This window comes from Ursus arctos, unplaced genomic scaffold (genome assembly GCF_023065955.2).
Source record: "Ursus arctos isolate Adak ecotype North America unplaced genomic scaffold, UrsArc2.0 scaffold_19, whole genome shotgun sequence".
Taxonomy (NCBI): domain Eukaryota; kingdom Metazoa; phylum Chordata; class Mammalia; order Carnivora; family Ursidae; genus Ursus; species Ursus arctos.
The window spans coordinates 4,153,233-4,180,784 of NW_026622863.1; the positions used below are offsets into that span (position 1 = coordinate 4,153,233).

The following is a 27,552-nucleotide window of genomic DNA, read 5'->3' on the forward strand; positions in this document are numbered from 1 at the left end:
CCTCGCAGCTCCTGCTCCGGGCTCCCACTTGCCCGGGATGCCGGGCAAGCCCCTTGCATGGCCTCTGCCTCCTCGTCTGTGAAAGGGGAGGACGCCTAAGTCAGGCTGACGGGGGCAGCCTTGGCACAGCCCTGTGAACGTGCTTCACACCACAGAACTATATGCTTCAAAGTGGTCCAAAGAGTCAAGAAATGCCTCGGTCCCGGGCCATCCTGCTCTCCTGCGGCACAGCCCGCCCTGAACCGGAGGGAGGGCCCGGGGGCGAGGGCAGGGTCTGGGCCAGAGGATCTGAAACAGGCTCTGCCGCCCGTCCTGCCTCCCAGCTGGCCCAGGGACGCACGTAACTCCCCGGGAAGGAACACAGTGAATAAAGCGACCAGGTCATTGCTCTTCTGCACGGAGCAGACGCCAAACGGCCCTCCGGCCAGCTGCTGTCCCGCCTCCTCCCGGTCGGCAGGCAGATGCTCAGCTCACAGGCAGGCAGGCACTGTTCCCTCTCGGGGGGAGCCCAAGCCCCAGCCCCCAGCACACAGTAGGTGCTCACGGAAAGACTTTCAGGCTGAACCCTGGGACCTGGCCGGGAACCGGACACTGACGGTGCTAATGCGGGCCCCCAGGACGGAACATCACAAAGCCGAGCGCCTCCCCCAACCTCTTGCCCTGCCACCTCTTTCCGGCTCCAATGCCGGAGACTCCGGAACATGCCGGGGCGAGTCCTGGCCTAGGGCAGACACCTTTGTGGACCTGGGTCACAACCCTGGATGCAATCCCCGTTTCGGCTGCAGTGGCCATTCCAGGTACACTCAGACGTCAGACTCCTCTCTTGCCGACAGTGCCCCCTCACTTTCGTGCCCACCAAGCACTGTGTTGCTGCTGCCTGGGATGCTTCTCCAAAGCCCAGGACAGCCTAAAATGGGGAGGGGACAGGCCTGCCTTCGGGTGGGAGACCCTCCTGCTGCTCCCTTTACTTAGCAGATCCAAGCCCCCGCTCCCACCATGAGACCCTCATAGTGTGCCGTGAGGTTGGACTTCTCCTTCCTGTCTTCTGGACTTGTGGGTCACCCCTCCCGAACAAACTACCTGTACCAGCTTGGTGAATCCACCTCCAAGCAAGGGACCAGCTAACGCTCCATGAAGGAACAGGCACCGTCCACTGCAAGGCGGGGGCAGTGGGCACAGATGGCAGCTTGCACAAGCACCAAGATCCCTCTGGACGTGGCCAGCCCTTCCCAGAGTCCAGGGAGGCAGGGCAGAGCCCATGCAGGCGCTGACCCCACCCTGAAGTTCACTAGCTTCTCAGAAGTTCACTGTTTATTCTGATCAGCGTGAACCTTGCGTGCCTTTGGTCCGCGTCCATAACATTTTCTACAGCTCAGTGGGGAGGGCTGTAGGGAGGGCCCTGGCAGATCTCTGGGGTTAAGGGCTTCTGAAATTCCGGCTGGAGACAGAGGACACAGCCAAACAAGGACCTAGCTCTCCCCTCCCTGCATTCGAGGCCTCCTTCCGGGCCTGCCTTTCACCTCCTACCCTCCTGTCGGCTCCAGCCATGTCTGGAACATAGTAGAGCCTCAAAGAGGCACCGGTGAACATCCTCTACCCCCAAGGGGTGACTAGGGGAAGAAAGAGGGAAAGAACCAGGCAGTGACGGGCACTGGTGAGAGGCACCGGGGAACATCCTCTATCCCCCAAGGGGTGACTAGGGGAAGAAAAAGGGAAAGAACCGGGCAGTGACAGGCACTGGTGAGAGTGTTTGTGTCACGTGAGCTTGGCTGTGGGGCCAGGCTCTGCCCCTTGCTGGCTGTGTGACTGTGGACAAGTGGCTTCACCTCTCTGAGCCTGTTTCCCCATCTGGACTAATGAAGCCGCTGGAATAGGATTTGGGGGAACACTGAATGAGCAGGCATCAAGCCCCCAGGCGAGGTAGAGTAGCTCTCAGTAAACAGTCCCTGGATATTAAGTGGGATATCCATTTCTTCTCTTTGCCCAGGCATTTACTCTGAAGGGGTCGTACTAATCTTAGGAGGAACAGTGGGCACCCTTTCAAACTACTAATGCATCAGCAGCTCGTGAAGGCCTGTTGAGGGTTAAAGACGTAGAGAATTAGAGTAGAATTCTTTGTGGCTTTGGGTGTGGACTCTTCCCCCATCCTTCCCAGGACCTGATGGTCTGGCTCAGTCCCCGGAGGGGGGGTGAGAAGGACACTCTCCACCTCTCTGGACAGGTCAGCCTTCCTCCTGGGCCCCCTCCCACCCCAAGGCCTTGTACGGTGCCCACCAGGGAGCAGGGAATTTGCCTTGGCCTGGGGCTTGACTGAGCCCCTAACCCTGGGGACCCTGGCTGCTTCCTGCCTCCTGTCGGGAACTGGCTTGGTTCACACTGATCTTCACGTCGCTGCTCTGTGCCTGTCCAGGGGCTGTATGGAGCTGTATGGAAGCTTCAGTGCGGTGAGCAGATAGGCGGCAGGGAACGTCATTGTGGCCTGTAACGAGCCTGCCATGTTTTCCTGTTTGTTTATTTTGTGTTATTTCAGGATCGGAGCAGGGATCTGGGTCCTCAGGCCTAAATGGCCTGCCTGTCAGGGAAGTTGAGCCTTCGTGATTGTTATTGCCTCTGAGCAGGGGCCCCGGGGAAGGGGAGGTAGCGTGAGGCCCAGTCCCTCCGCCCCAGGGCTGCCCATCTGTTCCTGTCTCCACCTAAACAAGGGGCCCTCATTTGAGAAAGTGTCTTGAAAATCCAACTTCCTGCTCAGTCCTGCCTGCTGGGGCTTCCACCGGGGTCCTTTGAAATAGCCTTAGCCCTGAAAGGTGGATTTTAAAACTCCAAAGAGTTAAGACACCCTTTTTTGAGGTTTTATAAGTGGATGGGCTCTGGAGCCAGCCTGCGTGGGTTTAGGGGAGCGGCCACTTGGTAGCTGTGTGACTTCAGGCAGATTAGTTAGCCCTTCTGTGTTAATGTTTCCTCACCTGCACAATGGGGACAATGAAAGTGCCTTTCTCATAGGATTGCTTGGAGGAGTTGATGAGATAAAGCATAAGTACTAAATAAATGTTAACTATCCTGTTACTATTACTATTTTAGTAACTTATTATTTTAGTGCAGTGGGACCGGCACTTGGTGACAGCATGCAGAGCAAGATGAGATCCCTTGGAAGCCAGATAAAGCTGGGTTGTTAAAGTTCTAACTTCCTGCTGTGTGACCTTAGGCAAGTTACATAACCTCTCTTAGCCTGAAGGGGTTTTTTTGGTGTTTTTTTATCTGCAACAATGGGAAAATATACCTCAGGGCTTATTCTGAGAATTAACTAAGAAAATGGTGCTAATAATGTTCTCTGGCAAGTGGCAGAAAGGTAACAGGAGGCAGGGCTCAGGGTGGGCCAGCAGGGGACAACGTGGGAGGTGATAAGCCCCAGGGCTAATGGAGGTGTTGGGGGGACAGGCTGGGTAGACAGGATGGAAAATGCTGGAGAGGCCTTGGAAGCAGGCGGGGCAGTGGGGGTGCCAGGGTTTCAACTGAGTGTGGGATGATGGCTGAGAGCCTGGGTCCTGTGGTCCATTCTGCCACAACCAGCTCTGACCTTGGGCCTCAGTTTCTCAGTCTATAAAATGGGAGAAAAGCAGCAGGTGTGTCACAGGGCTGGGACGACGGGAAGCAGTGCTGGCAGAAACAGGTGTGCATGGAGGCAGGGCTGGAGGCATGGACTTGGAGAGCCAGCTGCCCTTCTGCTCCTTACATGCGGGATTTCCCCAGGCTCGCGGGAGACCCTCCACCGTCCCCTCTGGGCCGGCCCCTCGCTGACAGACACCCCATCTCTCACGGACTTGGCCCTGCTGCTGCTCAGACAGAGGAGGGCAGCGAAAGGGGCTGGATGAAGACCGAGGCGCTCAGTAACGACAGTGACCAGTGACCGCGGCCCCAGGAGGGAGCCCGTGCGGGGCGTTTTACCACATTACGTCATCAAAGTCTCCCAGAACCACGAGGGGGGGTTCTCAAAGTGGAGGCCAAGGCTCCCACTGGCTGAGGACACATCAAGGTCACACAGCAAGGAGGTAGCAGAGCCGGGACTGGGCTCGCCAAAGCCCAGCCCTCAGACCCTCTACTCCGCCTTGAGGAGCGGCCAGGGCAGGCACCTGAGTGGTGCTCCTCTGCACCGGGGACTCACAAGTGCCATTTTGGTGTCAGGGGCAGAGGCAGGGGACCCTCTCTTGCCAGGAGACCCCGAGCCCATCACACCCCCCCGGAGACAAAAGTAGACAGAGCCCAGGCCCCCCACAGGAGCTCCAGGCTTACCATGTACTCCATGTTGGAGGCTGTGGGGTACACCTGGCCCCTCAGTTTGTTGTGAAGCATGAGGATCTCCTCCTTGTCCGACCTGGGGATGGCCCTCCGGACCCGGGAGTGGGGCTTGTCCTGCTGGTATTTGCTGAGCAGCTTCTCCCAGTCGGTGACGTTGGGCAGGAAAAAGCCTTGGGCTCCACAGACCAGCAGCACCAGCCCCAAGGGGACGACTCTGTTCAGGACACAGCTCATGGCGTCGTGCAGGCAGCGAGGACCAGGGTGATCAAGCCGGCTGGGCTCCTGAGGCAGTGCTGGGGCACGGGAGTTCTGAAGGGAAGCAGAGGGCAGCGGGAGGAGAAGTCGGTCAGTGTTAAACCAGCTCCAGCCTGGGCTAGAGCAGTGAACGGCCATCACTGTCCCCACTTTTCAGATGTGAAAACTGAGGCTCACAGATGCTCAGTAACCGAGGTCCCACAGACAGGAGAGGTGGGGCTACCTTGGCTCCTCTCTCCCTATACGGTCACGGAGTGTCCGAGAGAACAAGGCAGGGCTTGAGAAAGTGTGTTTATTCACACATCTCGCCTCTGCTTCACCTCCAAGGGAGAGTCTGTGAGTCGCGGGACCTTCACTGAGCATCTGGTTTGTGCTACTGGACAGTGTGCCTCGTCTCATGGAGCTCCCACGTGGGCTGGGGCGAGAGGTGAGGAAAACCACCAGCGGGGCAGCACGAGGAGCCAGAGGAAGGGGCTGCAGACCCCCGCTGGGGTGCTGACCCGCCTGGGACACGGAGAGGCCCTGTCCTTCCATCAAGGCTCCTTTTGTCTTCTCCCACACGAGCAGTAAGCAGTTCACATTGGTTGAGTTGGCTAGATTTGCAAGACAACATCTAGCAGAGGCATCGTCAGGGGCACGACGCAGAGGGGCAGGGAGGGACAAGTGCGAGGCAGAGAGTGGAGCCAAGGAGCCCTGGGAACAGGGCAGTTCCCACTCTGACCCTGGAAACTGTCCAGGGTCCTGACCGAGCCATGCTTCAGACAAAAATAACCACCATCCAGCAGGGAGGCCCGGCATTCTCTGCACAGGGTGAGATGCAGCCTCCCTCGCGGGGAGTTCCCTCTGGGGCAGAGCCCCAGGGATGGGACAGCACAGAAGGACATGTGCATGCTCGCCCGCCCCACTGGGAATCAAACCAGTAATGCAGACCCCTGGGGTCCTGACTTCTCTCCAGGGTTAGTCGTACCGCCATATATGAACATTTCCCAGCGGCAGAAGGCCAGGCTGACAGATGCCAAGACGCTGACACTGGATTGCCCTCTGTGACGGAGCGAGAGCAGAGACCCACGTCACGGAGCACCCACCGGGCGTCACGACGGCACGGGGTCAGCGGCACTCTGTGCCTTGGCGGCTTGAGGCTAGGGCACCCCCAAAGGCATGCAGTGTAACTGCTCCTAGGACTCAGCCGTGAGTCCACTAGACTGAAGCCTGGGTGGGGTTTCAATCACCAGTGGGCACCATTCAAATGATTCTCATAGGGGGACAGGTAAACAGATGGCGGGGCAGGAGGGTGGAGCATTACACAGCAGGGAAAAGGATCAGCCCAGAGCCATGTGAGCGTCGGCATAAATAAGTCCCAAATCCAATGCTGGGTTAGAAAAGTCAGTTGGAGAATATGACACCAATGGTACTATTTACACTAATTTTAAAACACACAGATCATAGTTTGTATACTTTATGGGTATATATGGATATAGACATATGTACATATGTGTGTATATTATATGTGCATATTGCACTAAATATCATACACATATGTACACGTGTCTGTGTTTGTGTGTACATATGTTTACATGGGGGGGCGTGTTTACATAGTAAAACCACACCTGAACCAGACCAAGTTCGCGGTGCTGGTTGACTCCAGGCCGAGGGAAGGGGAACTAGGAAGGAGAATATGAGGGACCTCATCTCTATCTTTAACATATTATTTGTATCTTTAAAATCTCAAGCAAATAGGGCAAACTGTCCACCTCTGTTCACTTTAGGGGGACAGGCTGAGTTGGGAAAAACTGCAAAGCGGTAGCCCGAGGAGGGTGACCGCAGGGGCCAGATCTGGGTGGGGAGCCCATGCTATCCTGTGGACGGTTCTGGTTTTTAAAAATATCAATTAATAAGAGAAAACAAAATGCCAAAGCATGAAAAGACAAGGAAGGAAGTGCTGGTTCCAAGAGCATCCTTCCAGCATGTTCTCCTGAACTGGTGTGACCTTATTCCAAAAGACGAGACAAGCCGCTTTCACCGTGCGCGTGATGGGGCCGCCTGCGCCCAGTGCTTGTAGGCTGGTCCTTGTCTGCACGGCCCCCAAGAGAATCTGTAAAGCCCTGGGGGCAGGTTTACTGTTGGGAGCACCATGCTCGGGGTTTAGTCACACACTCCCCCCAGAGGAGACCACGAAGGACAGGAGACAGGCATTTCTCCAAGGGCCTTCTCTGCCTCGCCTCAGCCAGTCATTGCCTGGGAAACGCAGACATGCCCTGGGTCGCATCGCTCACGGGGTCGCACGGGAAGCACGCCCAGCACACCGTTGGTTCTGAGAGTGGTCTGGCCTGGCTGGGGGTCCTTGCTGGGGAGGAGCGAGGCCCGGATCGTGCCGCTCCTGCTAAGTCTGGGCTACACGACAGCACTGAAGGCTTTAGCAGAACCATGAGACAAGGGGGCCGGCGGCTCGCCTCCCAGGACCCTGCACGGTGCTGCCCTGGACCGAGCTGTGGCCCTCCAGATTCACCGGCTGGGGTCCTGACTCCCAGCATCTAGAGTGTGATTGTACTTGGAGACACGGCCTTTAAAGAGGTCATTAAGTTAAAAGGAGGTCACTAGGTGGACCCTGGTCCAATTTGATGGCTATTATCATAAGAGAGGGGACTGGGGCACAGACACACACAGAGGGAGGACGGGGTGAGGACTCAGGGAGAAAGTGGTGTCTACAGGCCCAAGAGAGAGGCCTCAGGGGACAGCAGCCCTGCCCACAGCGGGGGCTCAGACCCCCAGCCTCCAGCAGTGTGAGAACATGAATCTCTGTTGTTGAAGGCCCCAGCCTGCGGGGCCTCTGGCAATCTAACACCTGCTTCAGGCAGTACCTGGATGAACAGGACTGTGTTCCCAATACCCCACTGGCCGCTGTGGGGTACAGTAAATTAGGAGGACAAGGCCCACTTCACTGGGGCATCACCAGCAACCTGGGCCAGTGCGGCTCCTCTAGCCTCTGCCGCCCCCACAGCTCAACCAGAGCTTAGGGCCCCTTACCCACCCACAATCAGACAGTTAAAACCCTTTCTTCAAATGAGACACCAGCACTGTCTGAGGCTGCCTGGGGCTTCCTAGTGACAAGTACAGTCCCCAGCTGACCGGGGAAGTTGACACTGAGGGAGACCTACTGTGCGCCAGTCCCTGCAATTCTCGTCTCACCCACCCGATGATCCAGAGGTTTGGGTTCTATTGCTCCCATTTTACAGAGGAGGAGACTGAGGCCTCTGCAGCATCCAGAAGAGCCCGAAGTCGTACAGCCAGTGAGCAGAAACCAAGTGCTGGGACGCAGCCCGTCTGGCCCCAGGGCCCCTTCCTTATGCTGCCCTGCCTCCCTGAGAGTGGGCTTCCTTAAGGAGTGCCCCGCACCAGACTGCGGGGGAGGGGACCCCATGACAGCCCAGTCTTTCGCATAGCCTCCTCTGCAACGGCCTCCGGGTCAGACAGTGGTTCCTGGCGGTGAGAAGACACCCATGTGTCACCCCCAGGGGACTGAAGTCTTATGTCATGATGACCTTTCACCAAAACACGCCTCCATCACCAGGCCTGGCACCCATTCAACATCCCTCCTTCACTGCGCCTGTGACTTCCACATGGTGAGCTGACCTCTGACCCCTGACATTGACAGATGCTCTCTGAAGGGCACTCTTTGGACCCTGGTTCTCCTAGGGCTGCCAAGGGCAAACCTCCTTTCTAGAGAAGGCCTCCTCCACTCTGTCATCCCGGGCCTGGCTCCAGGGGCTGGAGACACGTGTCATGGACCGCTGAACAGTGCAGCAGAAACGCTCTCCGGAAGCTATGGCTCTCCTTTGCCACAGTTGCAAAACCAAGCCCATGAGAGTACAAACAGGACAGCGGCGCCAGGGTCTCACGAGAACACCCCAGATGTCAGGCCACCAGGGAGGTGGGGAGGGGGCCAATGACACTTTCAAGCCCCAGGGCCCACGGCAAGACCCCAGCCTGGCTAACGAAACCCGCAGGGAATCAGGTTCCTACAACCCTGCCCAGAGCTCCTAAATGCACCTGGGATCCACCAGGGAGGGGAAGTTTCCAACCCCATTTTACAGAAAAGAAAACTGAGTCCAGGAGACGCTGCCTGGTGCTGGTGAGGCCGTGCGGCCAGTTAGGGGTGGAGCCGAGACGTGAAATCCGGCTTTCTGAAAGCGTGGGGGACTTTCAGCACACAGCTGCGGTATCCGCTCTGCAGCAACCCTGCCAGGATTCTGGGGACTCGGAGGGGATCCGCAGACCCCCATGTTCCCAGTCTAGCAACGGCATCTCCTCAGGGTCACCTCCTGGGCAAGGCTGCCCCCAAACCCGGCTCTGGGGAGCAAGTGAGAGAAAGAGAGCATGCTTTGGGCTCCGTGCGTCACGCCGCCAGGGCTCTGCCTGTGTTTGGGAGAGGCTGCCAGGAAGATGAATCTCAGCCCTGCGTGTGTCGGCCGTCAGCTCTGAGCTGTGCCAGAGCTCTTCCCTCCTGCACATGCTGTTCCCACAGCTCATCCCACGGCCCCAACCTGCCCCCTCCCTGCCCCGGGCCAGGCCCGACGGATTCCTGCTCTTTCGGCTACGATTCAGCTCCAGGGTCACGGCTGAATCACACCCCCATCCCAGACCTGCCGGGCTTGTTTGCCGTCGAATCGCTGACATCTGACACGTCGGTGTCCAATAAATATTTAGGAAGGGAATGTGTGTGTCGCATCCTCCTGAGGAGGTCAGGAGAGCCGTATAAGGACGATGCACGGTGCGGGCCTTCCAGGGACATGGAGCTGAGTCAAGTCCTGACGCAGCCCCTGGCTGGCGGTGTGGCTTGGGCACAGCGTGTCCCTGCTCTGGGCCCCGGCTGCCACGTCTATACGGTAGATGGGAATCACAGGGCTTGTCTGACCTCGGCAATTCAAGCAGTGCACAAGTCAGACAGGTCTGCGTACGTGCTTCAGTGCCAGGAAGCTTCCAGAAAGCAGAGTCCTTTCACCTGAGGAGTCCTTTTCACCTTTCACCTCATCTACCCGGCCCGGTTAGGGTTATGGGGTGAGCTATGTGATGAGAAGCAAACGAGACCTCGTGAACAGGGGTACTTCGTAAATGTCAGCTGTTACAATGAGGAGGACGGTGCCACAGAGGCATTGTGTGAAGAAGTTTCTGGAAGGCCGGGATTAATACTGGGGAGTGGAGTAAAGACTATTCTCTCTTCATTACATTATTTCAGAGCCCCACCTCTCCCTTGACACAAAAATCTAATTTTTAAACATCAAATCAAATGTCTAATGCGTGCGGGGGTTAAAAACTGTCCCCTAAATTCGAAACACACTTTACTCTGGACATGCCAGAGTACATGCCATGACCACTTTCTCCCAGCTTTCTGGGTAAGCAGGTTCCAAGATGCACGAACCAGGTCTGGAGCCTGGCCGGCTCAGTCAGTACAGCGTACGACTCTTGATCTCGGGGTCGTGAATACGGGACCCCCGTCGGGCGTGGAGCCTACTTAAAAACTTAAACAATTAAAACAAAAATGAACCAGGTCTGGGGCATTGAAGTTGACCCTCGGGCCAGGAACCAGCTGTATGTATGCATGCACGGTCATTCACACTGATGACGATGACCCAGTTGGCGTGCCGTGACTGCTGGAAGCTCCAGCTCCTTCCGGGACTCAGTCTCAGCTGAGCTGAGACGCGGTAGGTGCTCCAGACCTCACCATCGCGGCGTCATGCCTGCTCATACCGTCTGCCTCTCCCGCTAGACTGCGCTGCCTGCGGGCTGCAACCAGTGTATGTCCGTAAATGTCCACACACCGATACTCCAGAAAATTAAAAAATAAAATAAAATCGTCCTGATATGTAGTGTTTGTCAGTTCCCTCAGTACAAATACTCCCATTATGGCCAATTTTAAGCAACCTGTGGGAGATCACTGACCATGGAATTTCCGGAAAGATGCGAGATGGCACGTTATCTTGTGATCTTTCCGTCACAAGGATGGGGGCAGACACCAAGTGCCTCAGGGGCAGAGATAACAGTGAAATGCAGTAAAAGATTAGGACGGGGTAAGTTCTGAGTTTCCATTACCTTCGTTGTAAAGAGGACTTACTTAACTGTAAGTTCCTGTCACCTGATGTTTGAGGATGGTCGTGTTTAACGCGCTCACAAGCTTTCTGAGAACGTGACAAAACCCAGCGAGCCAGTTGCAGCCCCCCTGGCTGGCCCTGAGCCCCCCTGGCTGGCCCTGAGCCGTGCTCCGCTTCACACCCCAGTGAGTATTAGCTGCTGCACAAACATTTAACACAAAGGGCGCAGCCCGCCGGGAGCCCATGCTCGGCAGGCCGCTGGGGTCACGGCCGTTATGGAACCTGCCTTACAGGTGAGGGAACAGTGGCTCCAGACACCGCAGCAGCTTGCTCCCGGTCACACAGACCGTGGGCGAGTGCCGAGGTACTGCCACACTGATCGCGAGCCCCAAGGTGCGGCTCTCCCAAACGTCAGGGCAGCTCTAACCTCCCGCCCGTGTCAGCCGGGCTCATTCAGGAAATGCCCGCCCACGGGACAGCAGCTCACCCGAAAAGGCCGGGGGTGCCCCACGCTCTGCTCTTCCTCGGAAGCACAAAGGAGAACTCAAAATGAGAGCGAGGCTGAGGGCAGATCACAGTCCTACCCACAAACCACCCAAAATTCCAGGAATGAAGCCATGGCTGGGAGCGGGGAGGAGGGACACCCCAGCACGTCTGGGGCAGATCCCAGGACTGGCCAGAACCTCAGGGAAGAGTATCTGGGTGATCACCAGACACCAGGGGTGTGGGGGGATCTCCCCTCCTCCATGGGATCCAGTGGGTTTTCCTTAAACTCCTCCCTGCAGGATTAGGGCTGGACACAGCAGGAGGCAGGCCCTTTCCCTCCCCTGCTGCCTCCCCGCCCCCAGCCCGGGGTTGTCCACAACCGAAGACAGATGGCCAACAAGAGCCTACGCGAAACCCATTCGATTTTTTTTTTTAAGATTTTATTTATTTCGGACAGAGAGAGAGAGCAGGAGAGTATGAGCACGAGCAGAGGGGGAGGGACAGAGAGAGAAGCAGGCTCCCCGCTGAGCAGGGAGTCCGATGTGGGGCTGCATCCCAGGACCCTGGGATCATGACCTGAGCCGAAGGCAGACACTTAACCCACTGAGCCCCCCAAGTGTCCCTCAGTGTTTTTTTGTTTTTGTTTTTTTAAGATTTTCCTTATTTATTTGAGGGAGAGAGGAAGACCAGGGAGAGGGGCAGAGGGAGAAGGAGAGAGAGAAAATCTCAAGCGGACTCCACCCTGAGCATGGAGACCAACGCGGGGCTCAATCTCATGACCCCGAGATCATGACCTGGGCTGAAATCAAGAGTCAGACGTTCAACCAACTGAGCCACCCAGGCGCCCCTTCATTTCTTAAATACTATGCGGAGAATATACAAGATCCTGGGCAAAAGGAGAAGAGAGTTCATTTTGCGAAAAAAGAATGAAAAAACAGGTGTATTCAATATAAACCAAGACCATCTATAAGAAAAGCCATTTTTAAGTGACTGGATAATAAGTTACTGTATTCTCAAAACACCCAGCATCTAACCCCTGGGGCCCTTGCCTGCCTTCTTGCCCAGGTGTGGATGTTTAAGAAAGCTTTAGATAAACATCAGGAAACCGCAGCCTCCCAAGGACAAGCAGTCAAGGACTGCCCGGGGCCCCGAGGAAACACGTGGATGTCCGTCGGGTCAGACCCAGGTTCGAATCGTGACTCCACCATCGTGGAGCTTCGTGCTACCCAAAAGGTCCCTCACCTCTGAATTTCCGGTTCCTCAAAGGGACAAGGAGGCCCTGAGTTGCTCACAGGGCTAGAGGAGGGAGGCGAAGAAGATGAGAGAATTAGTGGTTCTGGAGCTGTCTAGGACTGTCTTTCCCTTCTCCTGGGTGAGTCCAGGCATCTCAGCTCCTTTCTGCTCCAGGCTACAGGGCTGGCAGCACCCGCACCAGCCTCCTGCCTGAAATGCCTGATTCATGGTATCGGGTGGTATCTGGAAGGGTGAGTCACGACCCCTGGCTCTGAACCCAGCTCGGACCCAGGGCTCAAGAATCCTACAGCGCCAGGCTATGGAATCCCAACACCGCCGTGCAGACAGAAATCCCAGGGCAAGCCCTCAGGGGGCCACGGAGTCCTTCTCAAGTACAAGCAAGCAAGACAGTCCGCCCTCCAGAGAGGGAGGGCACATCACAGCTAATAGACAAAGACAAGGCGTGAGAAACCGCCCGGGGAATGGGATGGTAACTCCAGGCAGAGGAAGGGACAGGGACTGGTCTGGCTGGGGTGGACAGCAAGGTCTCGCTGAAATCTCAAGGAAGGGGAACTCCAGACAGCAGGAACCACAAGGACAAAGGCTCAGGGATGGTCCCCATCTTGGCATGACTAAGGACAGGCACAAGGCTGTGGAGCTGGGGGGAAATCGGGTCACACAGGAGGGCAGGGTCAGGCGGCCAGGGGCCTGGAAGACCATCGTGAGGAGTCTTGCTTTTATTCCAAATGCAAAGAGGAACATCAGTGTGGGGTATAGCCGACGGTGATAGGGTCTGACTTATGCTCTGAAAGCCCATCACCACTAACGACACAGGCAGAGCTCGCGGACTGGAAAGAAGCCAGACTCCGATGATTAAGCACGCCCCGTTCTGTTTACGTCAAGTTCAAAATCAGGCAAAACCAACCTATGCCATTAGAAGTCGGGAAATGGTTACCCCTGGGGGCGGGGCTGTGGGGGGGCCGGGGCAGCTCAGGCTCTCTGCAGCTCGCTCTGGGGCGAGAGCACACATGTGTACTTGGGGAAAAGTCATCCGCAGGGGCATCAATGAGCGCGCATCCCTCTGTGGTACGTGCAACTTCAACAAAACTGTTTTTTAAGTTTGAAATCGCTCTGGCTTCTAAGGACGGATCAAGGGAAGCGTGAGAGGCAGCAGGGAGAAGACCGGCCTGCAGAAGATCCTCGAGGCTGTCCCCCGAGTCTCAGGGCTGAGGCAAATCCAGGGCCTGGCCCCCGGCAGCCCAGATAAAGCCCCGCGGCCGGCAGGGGCCTCCCACTTGGACCAGACACCGGCTCTCCCAGACAGGGCCCAGTTCATCCCAAGTCTGAGAGGGCACTTTGTCCCGCGATGCCAAAGCTGAAAATATCTTCAGTGCCAGTGAAGCCCGAGCCTTGAAGGTTCCCGGGAATAAACAGGGTTTTCAGTGGCCAGGCGCTTCCCCCAGAGAGAACAGACCGGCTGTGTTGGAGCGGGTTTGGGGCAGGAGAGAGAGAGAGGGAGCGGACGCTACCCAACCACACAGACTTCCAGGGCTGTTGAGGGACCCGCTCACTGTTTCAGAGGGGGAGTTTGGGGCTTGCAAACAGATATATTTTGAAAGCTCCTAGGCACACAGGGGCAGTGAATGTGCTCTTAAGGAAGATGCTAGACTCCTCCAGACCCTTGCTCGGGCCCCAGGGCAATGAGTGCCAACATGCTGAGCGTTCTTCTGCAAGAAAAGCCACGAGTCTGCCAACAGCTTGTCAAGGGGCCTCTCGACCCTGCACGGAGGTGGCCATGCAAGCCCCCGAGGCTCTCACTCCCGTGTGGCCGTGTGACATCTCTCTGGTCACACCAGGCCCTATATCCAGAACCTTCCACACAACTTCACATCCACCCCCACTGGCCAGCCATCCTCACCCCATCTTGGTGCCAGGGCCCCAGGGCAAGTCTTCCTCAGCTCTATAGGGCCGCAGGGCTCACCTTCAGGTCGGCGCCAGGAAGTGCCAAAAGCCTCGTTAAAATACAGATTGCCGGCCCCACCCTTCTGATTCAGGAAGCCTGGGATGGGGCCTGAGAATCTGCATTCCTAACAAGTTCCCAGGTACTGCTGTGCCCCCCTTGGAGGCGGACCCCACTTTGACAGCTGTGGCCCCAGATTCTAACAGTCTTAAATCTCATGCTCCACCCGAGTCCAGCACTTCCCAAACTCCCACCCTTGGCACACCTACCTTTCCCCCACCCCAGCTACCCACACTAGTCCGTACTGTGAACTTTTATGTAAGGTGGCCCACATTGAGGGTGCAGAGAAATGTCCTTGGAAAAGGCAATTTTCTATCACCACCATTTGCAAAGAACATGATAATTCTGCCTTGAACGGAAGACAGGAGTAAAACTTCACATGTTGGAAACAAGCAAAGTGAGGGCCTCCCAGCTGGCCATGGACGCCGGCCACGGATGCCAGCCACAGGCTTTTATGCCAAGGGCGCTCTGTCTCTGCTGTAGAGGGGGAGCATGGTGTGGGGCAGATGTTGCGCACAGGCATCACCGCCACCTGCATTTGCCTTGACTTGAAAGGACAGCTCCCAGATCGGGGGTCTGTGCACAGGCTCGGTCACCTTGGGGACCAGTGGGGTTGGTGCCCCACACTTTGGGGAACACTGCTCATTTCACAGTGACCTGTTCTCAAGTGTAAGCCCCACAGCCTGCGGCAGGAAATCCAAACCCGGGGGGTGCCAGGGTGGCTCAGTGGGTTAAGTGTCTGACTCCTGATTTTGGCTCAGGTCATGATCTCAGGGTCATGAGCTCGAGCTCTGCATTGGGCTCTGCACTGGGCATGAAGCCTGCTTGGGATTCTCTCTCTCTCCCTTTCCCTCTGCCCCTCTCCCCGCAGTCACCCCGCCCCCCTGCCACCATCGCACACGCGCTCACTCTCTCTTAAAAAAAAAGGGGGAAATCCAAATTCACCCCACCCACAGGGCAGACCCTTGCTACTCTGGGCCTGATGCTAGGACTCCTTGCCATTTTCCAAGGGTGCCAGGACCCTCCCCATCTCCAGGCCTTTGCACACACATGGTCCCACCGCTTGGGGCACTCTCTATCCCCTTGTCTTGCCTCCACTCTAGAAGGATTTCTCAGGCTCTTATCAAGTCAGTCCCAGTAGGTGCCATCCAGCTCCCAAGCCTAGAGAGATCAGAGTGGGTTTTTTCCAAACCAGAAGAACTTGAGAGCAGGCTTGATTCCAGGACCATCTGACTACAAATGAAATGGAAGCTCTATTATTTTCCTTCTGGGATATTGCCCTTCTGTGCTCACAGTGGGACACGGTTCAGAAAATTGGGTTGCAAATGTGGGATTTCATAATTTATAATACTCTTTAAATGATGGTCCAGAAGTTGCATGATCCGCATTATGAATTTCTTTTTCCCCGGAACCTGTGGTTTTTGTCTAAGCTGACACAGCACTTGAGACAATCAGAGAAGATAAATCTCCCTGGGGCTGAACCACGAGAAATTGTCTGTCCTCACGGCCTTGACAGGGGGGTGTTCTGTCCGCGAACACCCACAATTGCACCGCCTGGGGCACAATGCCTCAGACAGGATTCTCCGCCAGTGGCTGCTGCGACCCTGGGGGGAATGCCAACACCGCCCCCAGAACACCCAGGCGCCAGATTTCCCTGTGTCCAAGGCCGGAGGGCCTTGATCTATTCTGCAGTGAGATGACCTGAGTCCATGCTTCTTCAAGAAGGGAGCCAAGAAAGGAGGACACGCTTTCCTCAATAAGTTAAACATAAAGTGACTGTGTGGTCTGGGAATTCCACTTCCAGATATGGACCCAAAACAACTGCAAAAAGCTGTTCCAACAAAGACATGTACACACGTGTCCATAGCAACATGGTTCACAACAGCCAAAAGGTGGAGACAACCCAGATGTCCATCACCGGAAGGACAGAGAAACGATCTGTGGTCCAGCCACACGATGGAATATTACTCGGCCATGAAAAGGAACGAAGCATGGACACGCACTACAACGTGGATGGACTCTGAGCGCATCATGCTGAGTGGAAGACATCAGCCACAAAAGGCCACATATTATATCATTCCGTTTACATGAGATTTCTAGAATAACCCAATCTGCAGAGACAGCAAGCAGACTGGAGGTCGCAGGGGCTGGGGACGAGAGAACGGGTAATAATGGCTATGGGGTATCCTTTGGGAGTGATGAGGACATTCTGGAGCCAGACCAAGGTGGCGGCTGCACCGCACTGTGAACGCATGCCATGCCCCTGCATTCTACGCTTTCCAATGGGTGAAATGGGAACGTTCCCGCTTATGCATATTTTACCACATGAAAATAATTTTTTTCAAGGAAAAAAAGAAGAAAAGAGGTGATAGCGGGTCCTACCAACCACCACCCAGATCTGCCCTACCCTTCCTGTTCCAGAACACAGTGTGCCTCATTGAGGATTCTCGGAGAGGCTCGGGGTCCCTGTCCCAAGAAGGGCTGAGCGGCTACTCAGTTCCATTAACTGAAGATAAAATGAAATGATGCCCGTGTTGTATTTTCCTTTCTTGACAAGCCATCAGCCCCTTTGAGTGATGCTGGGTTTGCACATCTGGGACTAATCAAAAACCAGTGAGTTTACAAAAAAAAAAAAAAAAAAAAAGCCTCCTAGGTCTGGAGCAAGCAGACACAGAGGCACCTCCCATACGTAGTAAATTACACTGGTGACAGAGCAAAGAAATGTTCCAGGTCCCACAAGGCCCAAGAGGTCAGCATTTCAGGGTCCCACCTCCAAAAGCCACTTTTCAAATGCAACCTACAAAAGGCCAGATATCCAACGAGGGGACCTGGAGGGAGGGATGAAGTATGGGACTTCCAGAGGCCTTGTGCTCTTCTGCTTAGGCTCTGGGCTCTCCCCTGCCAAGCCAGCTCTCCTCTGCAGTCCAAAGGCAGGGGCTCTGGGAGCCAGCACTGATAGGGGTCCCCGATCAGGGCTGTCTGCATGTTGACACTGGTACCTGTCAGCAGAGTGGAGCCCAAGCCCCTGTGTCAGGGCATCCCCTCTCCAGGCCCACCCCTAAGTCGGGCAGGGATCCAGATCACACATGGAGAGAAGCCCTGACTCGCAGCCAGCTCTGCTGTGACAGTCAAGAATCTGGCCAGTGGACGAACACCTTCCAGAGTCCGGGGTGGGACCCAGCCTGGAGGGCAGCTCTCCCCTGCCCTGGCTGTGTCATGTTGCATGCACGCCTTCATCACTCCAAGACTCAATTTCCTCCTTGTAAAAAGGAAGACAGCCCAGTGTCCACCACCTAAAGAAGTCCATGAGATCACCCGTATAAAGCCTGGGCACGTCTGGCTCATTCTGAGCGTCAGGTAAACGTCAGCTGCTGGTAAGCTGCTGATATTACTATAAATGTTACTATTCCCACTCCTACATCTTAAGAGACTCCATAAAAAATCAAAATCGCCCTCTTTCTCCTCCCCAGGTGCATATTATTGGGCACTTGGGGGCTTGGGCTTAACCCTGCTGACAGATTTTACTGGAACCCCTCTCAGACAACACAACATTTTGTGTGAAGGTCAGTTCTGAAGGTGGTTAGTGGTTGGGCAGAGAACTGTCTTAAAGGAGGCAGGACCCAGCTGTTTAGAACACAAGGTCTACAACCAGACAAATCTGGAGGTGAAGGCATGGCACATCAGCTAGGGGACATTTTGCACAATCTCTACTTCTGAGCCTTGGTTTACTCATCTGTGAAATGGGGATCAAGAAGCTGACTGCCCAGGTGTGTGGGAGGTATGAAAATGCAGGGAAGTGGCATGGCCTCACACCTGTCACACCAGCAATACAGCTCCCACACCTTCTGCTCCCCTTTCCCATGTAGAAACAGCCAGATCAGAGGCAGAAGCAGAAAATCAGGTGCACAAAACACAAAGAACCTTAGAAGGTCCCTTTCCAGTCTATTTGGAGAAGAGGGCATGCCCCTCATCGTGTTCTGATGGACCCTGGGCTCTCACCTGGCAGATTTAGACCCTAGACAACCCTACTGGGGAAGGTAGGGTCACCCGATTCTGCCGGAACATGGCACCCAACTGCTCAAGTTGGAAATTTAGAAGCCCACTTTGCCAGGCAAGCTGGGCATTTGCACAGGCTCCCAGCTGCTTCTCTCAACCCGAGCAGCAGCTCACCCTTTGGCTAAAAGATGCCCAGTTCAAGTTAGACTTCAATAACCAGGCATCAGCTAAGCCTTTTCTGACTCGTCCACCAGCTGAGTCCTGGGCAAGGGAGGCTCTGGGTCTGCACCGCACAAGGGGCCTGCCCTGACTGTCCCTCTAGAGCAGCCGATCTCCCCAGGACCACAGAGCCGAGTCCTCAGCTTCCAGCACAATTCTTCCCCCACGAGGAGTGTATGCAGATGTCCACTCTGGCTGACGAGACCCAGCATGCATTCCCAAACCTGCGGTAACTCCGGCATGCCCCACACCTGAACATGGAGCTTTAGAGGCAGAGAGAGCTGGGTTGTAGCCCTGGCTCTAACTGGACAACTCACTTCCCCCTCTGACCCTCAGTATCTTCATCTGAAATATGGGAAGAGAAAGGCTACCTCGCAGGTTTGTTGCAAATAAAATCATAAAGGGGCGTGGCCCTGTAAACTGTAGCAGAATGCACGCACCCTTAGGATCGCCCTGGCCATCCACACGTGGATAGACACATTCAAACCCCTGCCACATTCACACCATCAGTTTTTCATTTATTGACGCCCACTGTGTACACAGGAATGCAACAGATGCTAGCGAACTGTGCAAGGGAGGCAAGAGTTCCCAGGCTCCAGGAGCACGAATCTGCAGTCAGACTGGCTTTGAGTCCCGACTCCCTTGCTTCCTGGCTGTAAGGTCTTGGGCAAGTGCCTTGGTTTCGCTGAGCCTCAGTTTTTCCATCTACGAAAGGCCACGCGGCTGAGCCCGGTTCTGAGCCGCAGGTAGAGCGCCCAGCACAGTGCCTGCGCACGGTAAGCCCCGAGATGGTATCTGCTCTGCTTAATTCAGCTCCTCATAGATGAGTGGAGAGGATCGCAGCCTGGAAAGGAGAGGAAGCGAAGTCACACTTACCTCCGCAGGACTCTCCAATCACCACCACGCCGGTGTCTCCCGTGTCGTGCAGTGGCAGCAGCGCACACACAGTGGACACAGTCGGTCGGCACAGCGGGTCGCAGGCACCACACACCGGGACAGCGGAGGGATGCAGTGGATGCAGGGTCCCAGAGCGCAGCCTCTTATAGAACCTCCGCGCCACGCCCCCGGAGGCCGGCGGCGCTGATAGGACCGCAGAGGTGTAGAACGGCCCCCGGCACCGCCCCCGGCACCGCCCCTTCCCCGGGAGTCCCGAGGGCAACAGGGATCCCGGTGGGCGGAAGGCGGCGCGCAGAGGGCTGAACCAGAGCGTTCTAAGATCTCGGCTTGAGAAGAGGACACGCTCAGCTTCCTCACCGTGACCATAAAACTATGTTTCCACTGAGCGCTTACTGTGCGCCCGGCGAGGTGCCAAGCTCTTTCCACCAGGGGTTTGCAAATTTACCAAATCCCATCTCTCTGTGCCTCAAATGGAAAATGGGAATAGGGAAGTGACCTCCCGGGATTGCAGCAAATAAAACCGGGAAGGGTGTGGGCTCTGTAAACTGTGGCACAGAATACACACTTACTATATTTACTCCCATCCTCTACACGGTGGCAGAAAACGCCACTTGTCTCTCTCACACACGCATTCCCAACATGCAGATGAAGAAACCGTCGTGCTCCAGGCTCCGCTCTCGCCCTTCATTATTCCAGTACACGTTCACAGGAATCTGCTATGGGGAAGTGATCCCATTACACAGATCAGACACCTGAGGCCTGGAGAAAAGAGTGTCGCTGGTCCCACAGCTGGGGAGCAGCAGCCTTGCTCTAGCTACATTTTGCCCACAGGCATTTAGCATCCTTAACCTGTGCAGGTATATATGAATCAATTTAGAGCCAAAGGGCACTGCTTTTGAAACACATAAATCCAAGGCCCTTGCCGGCAGGTGAAGAAACCAAGGCTAGAGGGGGTAAAGGACTAGAGGAGAGTGTGGACCCACTGGGTGCGGACAAGGGCAGGAGGAGCCTGTCCTCACCAGTCGCGTCCCTGCATGAAGACCGGGAATCATCTCCTGTTCCTTCCACAAGCTCCCATCAGGCCACTCTGCACCAACCCCTGTGCTCTGCAGCGCTGGCAGGGCAGACAGGGCCCCTCCGGGATCTCAAGCATCAGGGGCATCCAGACGGGTCAGAGCAAAAGGGGGGGGGGCAAAGATGGAAAGCGAATGGGCAGGGCATTGGTGGCTCAGGTTTGGAAAGCCCAAACGCTTGCCAGGGTCTTGGTGCAGCTCAAATGCCAACAAAAAGCAGCACGGGCACCCTCGGTTTTCTCTGATCGTTCCCTTTAGTTTCTTACTTTTGAAGCAACTTGCCAGCCTCACATTCATGTGGTACTTATTAAGCACCTACTGTGTGCCAGGCTCTGTTCCAACCACTGGACTATCCAGTGGTGAGCAGACCAGTCCAGAACAAGTTCCCCATTCGGCAAACCCAGAGGGAGAAGAGACGCTCCTCAGACACAGGGCCTCACGTTCACTATCCTGCCAATTTCCCCCCACCGTACACCCCCCCCCCGGATGGTTATCATCAGGAAATGGGGCATATGGTACGAGTAGTTTCCAGAGGCCACACTGCTCCTAAGGGGGGAACTGAGACTTGAACTCATGCTCTCATCCTCGTCTGCCACTGCCCATGTACCAACAAGCTTTGGGTACGGGGGAGTGGAAGAAACTGGGTCCCCACCTCAGCGGAGAGGAAGGAAAGCTACACAGGATCACGTTTCACATACGGGTGGGGGCGGTTAGTACTTAAATGTCCAGAGCTCTGCTAACTCGAACCCCCACCTCCTTACCGTTGCTTTTTATGGCAACTCTGCAGGCTCCTTGCTGGTCTAGGATAGCTCTGGGGACACCCTTCTCAGCCCAGGCATTCCAGGGGCACTGCTGACACAGCTGCCACCTGAGGGCACCTCTCAACAGTGTCATCCCCTCACCAGCCTCCCAGCTCCTATCCAGCATGGCAGCCCCTGCCCCAGCACCCTGCACACCACGGAACCTTCCAGACCCTCACCCCTCTCCTTTCCCTCTGTGGTCCTCTCCTTATCTGCCCCCTTGCTTCTTGTCTGACCCACGAGCCTCCAGGGCCTGGCATCTGACCATGCCCACCCCTGCCCACTGACATCCAGCAAGCCCATCCCCTTGCCAGGCCCTGTGCCCAGGGCTTCCCTGGTATCCACCTGTGACCATCTCACAACCTGATGAGTGGAGGGACTTTAAGTTGGCTTTGTTTTATAGATGGGGAAACTGAGGCTCAGGGAAGTGAGGGCACTTGCCCAGGGTCACCTGGCTATTGAGTGCTGGGGTTGGGATTCCAATTCAGGCACTGCAGGACCATAACCCATGACCTTGGCCTCTAAACCAGGTGACCTAAGGGGATTAGGGAGTCTGGGTTTGCCACAGGCTGAATCCACTGAGCGTTTCTGAGCTATTTCATTTCTCTTTAACATCCCAGTCCGGCAAACATTTCTCACGTGGGACATTATGGTTTTTATTGCTGTGTAACAAATTACCCCAAAACGTAGTGGCTTAAAACCACCATTTTATTTTGCTTCTAGCTTTGTAAGTCAGGCATCTGGGAAAGGCCTGGTTACATGGCTCTTCCTTAGGGGTCTCTAGTGTGGTTGCCGTCAACTGCTGGCCGGGGCGGCAGCATCTGAGGGCTCAGCTGGGCTGGACATCCAAGCCGTCACCCATGTGGCGGGAGCTCAGCGGGACGTCTCGACTGATCTGCCCCCACATGGTTTTTCCTGGAAGGCAGTCTTGGGATAGTCAGAATTTTACTTCCCTACAGCAAACCTCCCAAGAGAAGCGGGTGGAAGGTACGACCTGGCATTGGAAATCAGAAAACATCGCTTCTGCCGTACTCTTAGTCGAATCACAGAGCCTGCCGAGGGTCAGGGAGAGAAGACATAGATCCCTCTTCTCAACAGGTGGAGATCAGAGAGTCTGCAGACAAGATATGTGGAAACACAGTCTGGCCCCGAGCGGACACTCAATAAAAGATAATCCACCCTTCTTAGGGAGCTAAGCTAGACAGTCCAGGGGAATGAGCACCATCTTTGCACATCCATGGAGGAGTCCCAACCCTGACTCCACCATGCACCAGCTGTCTGTGTCTCTGCTCAAGTCATCTGACCTCTCTGAGTGACAACTGCCTGCCAGGCTCCGAAGGGGCAGGCTGAGTCTGTAACTTGCTGGTTGGTGCCACCGTTTAGCACCAGTCAGGCTGGGACCCGATCTCAACTCCTCCACTTCCAAGCCGCTGGCCTGTGCTCAGCTCCCCATCTGTAAAATGAGGGTGATGACAATGGCATCTTTCTCCCTATGGGCTGCCTTTAAAACACTAAATGGTTTAAAGGCATACGTATATTAATTAATGGAAAATTAGAACAGGGTCTGGCACATAGCAAGAATTAGTTAATATTATTGTTATTAGAGCCAACAAACTAAAACAAGACACAGAGAATTTTAATCTTGATCAACAATTTTCCATCACTGTGCAACCTTAGAATCCAATTTCCAGAAAGTAGTATTTAAATTTGAGTAAGATGATGTGTCATGGGGAATGTGGGTTCCTGAGAAGCTCTGAACATGGGAAAGGGCCAAGATGCACCCAGGAGTCATCCTGGGAAGGGAATGGCCCCTTAGATCCTTGGAAATCCCAGTAAAGGATCCTGTTTGCTGGCCAGGCAGGAGTCAAGTCATGGAGCGTTTGAGACAAAGGAAAAGGTCTTTCTGGTTAGAATGCAGCCCAGCCTGGAAGTGGGAGCGCGCAAGCCTGGTCTCAACATCAGGGAGAGGTTCCAGCCCTCTGCCCACTTACCATCTCAGAACCGGGGTGGGCAGACAGGAAGGCCACACACAGAAGTGCAGAACACTGGGTCACAGAGGTGGTCTGAGGGTGTCACCACTCAGAGCACAGACCAAGTCTTTCTTTCCTATCTCGATGAGGCTGCCACAGGACTGGTGGGTCTTGGACTCACACCAACATCTTCTTCACCAGCTGACCAGAGGTTTTCATTGGAAGCTCTTGGGCTGGACATCAAGTTTCAGCTCCTCGTCTGTTCCTGCCACATCCGTTCAGCAGCTACAGAGTGTTGGTGAGCCTTCATCTGCATGAAAGACCGCTAACAATTTGAGACAAGGAGACATTGGCGGGGGTACCATTTTGTGAAGGTCATGGCTTAGAAAGAGGAACCAAAATGTCAGGAAAGACGGTGACACCTCTGAGTTAACAGGTACCAATCATGAGGTCCTCCAGGATCTGAGTGGGATGGGTTTGCTTGACTTCCTGCTGAGGAAGGGTATGGGCTGAGTTCCACATCTTCTATTGGTGGGCAACTTTTTGGGGGCAGTGCGGGCCCTGCTGGTGGAGAGATCTGGGGCAAGGTCTTGATCTACTGAAGTTGCAAGAGAAATGCACTCAAGTTAGCGTAGGCAGAGAAGGGAGCTTCTGGAAGGGTGGTAGCTTGCAGTGGAACCCAAGGACAGTCAAGACCCTCAAAGAACTAGAATTAGCCCTGGAGGGTGTCAGCGTCGTGGTAGTACTTTGTGAGCATTTCTCACTGCACTGATTGGGGGCCCCTTCCTCTTCCCTCTGTGGCCAGGTCTTGCCCACTCCCTATGGATATGACCATCCCCTCCCCAGCCTGACTTCACATCCCCCTAGTTCCACAGACCTGCTCAGGCTGTGCTTGGGTACCTCCCGATCCTGATTCCTGAAGAGAGAATCTAATTGGCCTTTTCAGGAGCTGATGTCCACCCCTGGTCAATCAAGTGCGACCCAGGGGACAATGCCAGGCAACATGAGTGTGACAGCAGGCACTGTGAGCTGGGGGGGACGTGCCCGAAGGCCAGACTGATGGAGATGGCCCATGGCTGAGTCTTCACATCCTTACAAAAGGGGAGACTCCACTTCATAATTTCATGAAACTCCTTGCTCATGCTGCTTTGAAACCATTAGTCCAGGTTGCCCCAAACCAATGTCCAAAACACGCCTGCGTTCCCACCCTTCCTGGGGTTTCTGTGCCTTCTGGTCTCCCTGATCTCCAAGCACAGGAGCCAAAGAACACCGAGGACCATGACTGGAAATTCCTCAGGAGATCCAGCTCTTTTGGCAAACGCTGCCACGGTGATTGCTTTCTCCCTGGGTGACAATCGGGCTTTTCCAGAGGAGGCTTGGCCCTGAGTTTCACGCCCAGGGTGTGGTGTTTCCGGAAGATTCTAAACCTTTCTGTCAGCCTGGGAGGAAGCCAAGTCTCCGGATGCTGCTCATTCTCCCATGTCCCCAGGGCGTGTGCCGGGTCCTTCTGTGAGCTGGGGCCCTCCTCACTGGCCAGGAAAGGAAACACAGCACGACTCCCCTCCTGCTGGGGAGGGGCCCTCACACCCCTCCTCACGGCAGGAGCTTCTAGATCCCCTGTGGGGCCTTGAATCCAAGCTCTGTCACACCTGCCTTGACTTCTCTGCCCCCAGTGTCCTCCCCTGTAAATGGCAATAGTAACAGGCCACGTTACGGAGCCGTGGCTGGAAACAAGCTAACTGTTGGGAATCCTAGTATCATCCCGTCCACATTGTCCACACTCCTGTTTCTACGAACACTGCCCTTGCCAAGCGTGACCTCCTACGGGGCACCCTCCCTCATCACCCCCACCCCAGGAAGCAAGCAAATAAGTAGTTTGTAGTCAAAGACTGGAAAGCAGGGTACATGAATACACTGGTTTCCTGGGGCTGGTAACACATGACCACCAACAGGGGACTGAATGCAACAGGAATCTGTTCTCTCCCAGAACCCAGAGTCTGAAATCAAGGTGTTGGCAGGGCCATGTTTCCTCTGGAGCCGGAATGGGAGGATTCCTGCCTCTTCCGGCTTCTGATCTGTCCATGTCTCCTCTTCTTATAAGGAGCCAACAGCCAGCACCAACGTGCAGTTATGAGTGTACCATCTTGGAATGGGTCCTCTGGATCCAGTGGACACACGAGCAAGATAAATGCCTGCTGTGCTCCATGCCGCCAGGTGCTGGGGCAGTTTCTTATGCAGCAACAGACAAAGTAAGAAGGATGAACACAGTGCGGGGCACACGGCAGGTGCTCACTGATGCTTGCTGACTACAACGGAACCCTCTCGCCCTCCCGAGAAACTAGCTGGCACTGGCAACAATCAGAGCCATTAATAAAGAGAATGTGCCAGGGCTCTGTCTTCCTTCTCACCTCAACCAAGGTACACTAAGACTTTTATTTCCAATGATGGGGTGGCTTCAGTGTTCCCGTTAAATAGGCCATACTGGCCCCTGATGGAGGACACACCTTTCACGGCCCGTGGCCAGCTCCGGCTGGGTAAGGAAATTCATGAGACCTGCAGACGTGCCAGGCCTAGCAGATGCTTCGACCCGGGGACACTTGCAAGATGACCTCATCCTGCATGTAGATATTTCAGATCACCGCCATCAGCTCAACAACTGGGGGGCTGCTGCTCATTCGGTCTTGCTTTCAACCCACGCTAAAGCGGAAAACGTCTCTTCAAAAGAGAAATGCCCATGTAAATCATTACAGATCATTATAATGACGGCTCCCAAGGAACCCCACCTCCCCGTGTCCTGCGCCTTGCAGTGTGGCTCTGCCCCTTGTCTCATCAAGAGGTAGAGTCGATTTCCCTCATACGTGGGCTGGCCACGGGATCTACTCTGGCCAACAGATTATGATGCAAGTGAGAGGTACCTGTTCCAAGCCCAGGACTTAAGGGGTCTGCAGCCTCTGCTCTCACTCTCTCAGACCCAGGGACAGCTGTGCTCTGTGGAAGCCCAGTCTAACCTTCTGGAAGATGAGAGGCCACATGGAGGCAAACCAAGGCACCTGAGCAGACAGTGAGCACCAACTGCCTGGCGTCCGAATGAGTGACCGTGGACGCTCAGCCCTACTCAAGCTGTCAGCCACCTGCGGCTGCAGGAGTGAGCCCAGCGAGACCGCAGAAGGACCATCAGACTGCCCCCCTAGAGAACAGGAGAACAATACACTGTCACCTTCTGAATTCCCGGTAGTTTGGGATGCTTTGTTATGCAGCAGACACTACCAGCCCATGTCCTGGAATGACAACCATCGTCAAGGAGGGATGATTCTGAAGGCCAAACATTTCCCCTCCAAACAGCCACCTGCCCAGCACAAAACCCCCGGGGAATAGTCTGCATTTCTGATAAAGCCTGAATTGTGCCCCCGCCACCCCCAAATGCACATGTTGAAGTCCTAGCCCCCGGTGCCTGAGAGGGGCACTGTACTTGGAGACAGGTCTTCAAGAAGGTAATTAGGGAAGGCGCCGGGCTGGCGCAGGTGGTGGAGCTTCGGACTCTTGATCTCAAGGTTGTAAGTTCGAGCCCTGTGCTAGGTGTAGAGATTACTTAAAAATAATAAAAATAATAAAATCTTAAAAAAAAATAAGGTAATTACAAGTAAAATGAGGTCATCCTCATGACTGGTGTGAAATTTCTGTTGTTTAAGCCCCCAGTCTGCAGCACTCTGTTACAGCTGAGCAAGCCGATACAAGTTGCTGTGCAGCTCAACCCTGCTTTGTCATCACAGGACAGGGAACCACTCCTTTCTCCGAGGGCCCAACTAGCCTCCAGCCCTGAGCCCCCACCTGACACGCAGGCACTCACTCAGTACTTGTGGAAGAACTTCTAATACGACCTGTGTAGCCTTCGTGCAGTCCTCACACTTACTGCAGGGCATGTGCTGTTTTCTCCCCTCTCACCTGAAGGAACCAAGGCCCAGAGGGGCTGCCCAACCTGCCCACGCGCACATAGAGGCTGTGAAGCACGGAACCTCCAGGCCACAGTCTCCAACACTGCTGAATCATGGCCCCCAAAGACGTCCCCTCCTCCTCCTGGGCCCCCATGAACATTATGTCACATGATGCATTCATTTCCTGGGGCTGCTGTGATGAAGAGCCGCAAAGGTGGGGTGCACAAAGGGGGTAAACAACAGAAACGTCCCCAGTTCTGGAGGCCAGAAGTCCGAAATCAAGGTGTCATCG

General features: G+C 55.1%; 1 protein-coding gene across 1 annotated transcript in view; it reads right to left on the reverse strand.

Moving 5' to 3' along the window:
- CRISPLD2 (cysteine rich secretory protein LCCL domain containing 2) overlaps window positions 1-19,605 on the reverse strand; it is a 62,389-nt gene extending 42,784 nt beyond the window's left edge. The window contains exons 1-2 of the mRNA XM_026494667.4: window positions 19,465-19,605; window positions 4,288-4,602 (exon numbers count right to left, since the gene is read on the reverse strand). Of these exons, the coding sequence (XP_026350452.1) occupies window positions 4,288-4,527 (240 nt within the window). The 5' untranslated portion in view covers window positions 4,528-4,602; window positions 19,465-19,605. The remainder of the gene's footprint in view (window positions 1-4,287; window positions 4,603-19,464) is intronic.
- Between the last annotated feature and the right edge of the window lie 7,947 nt (window positions 19,606-27,552).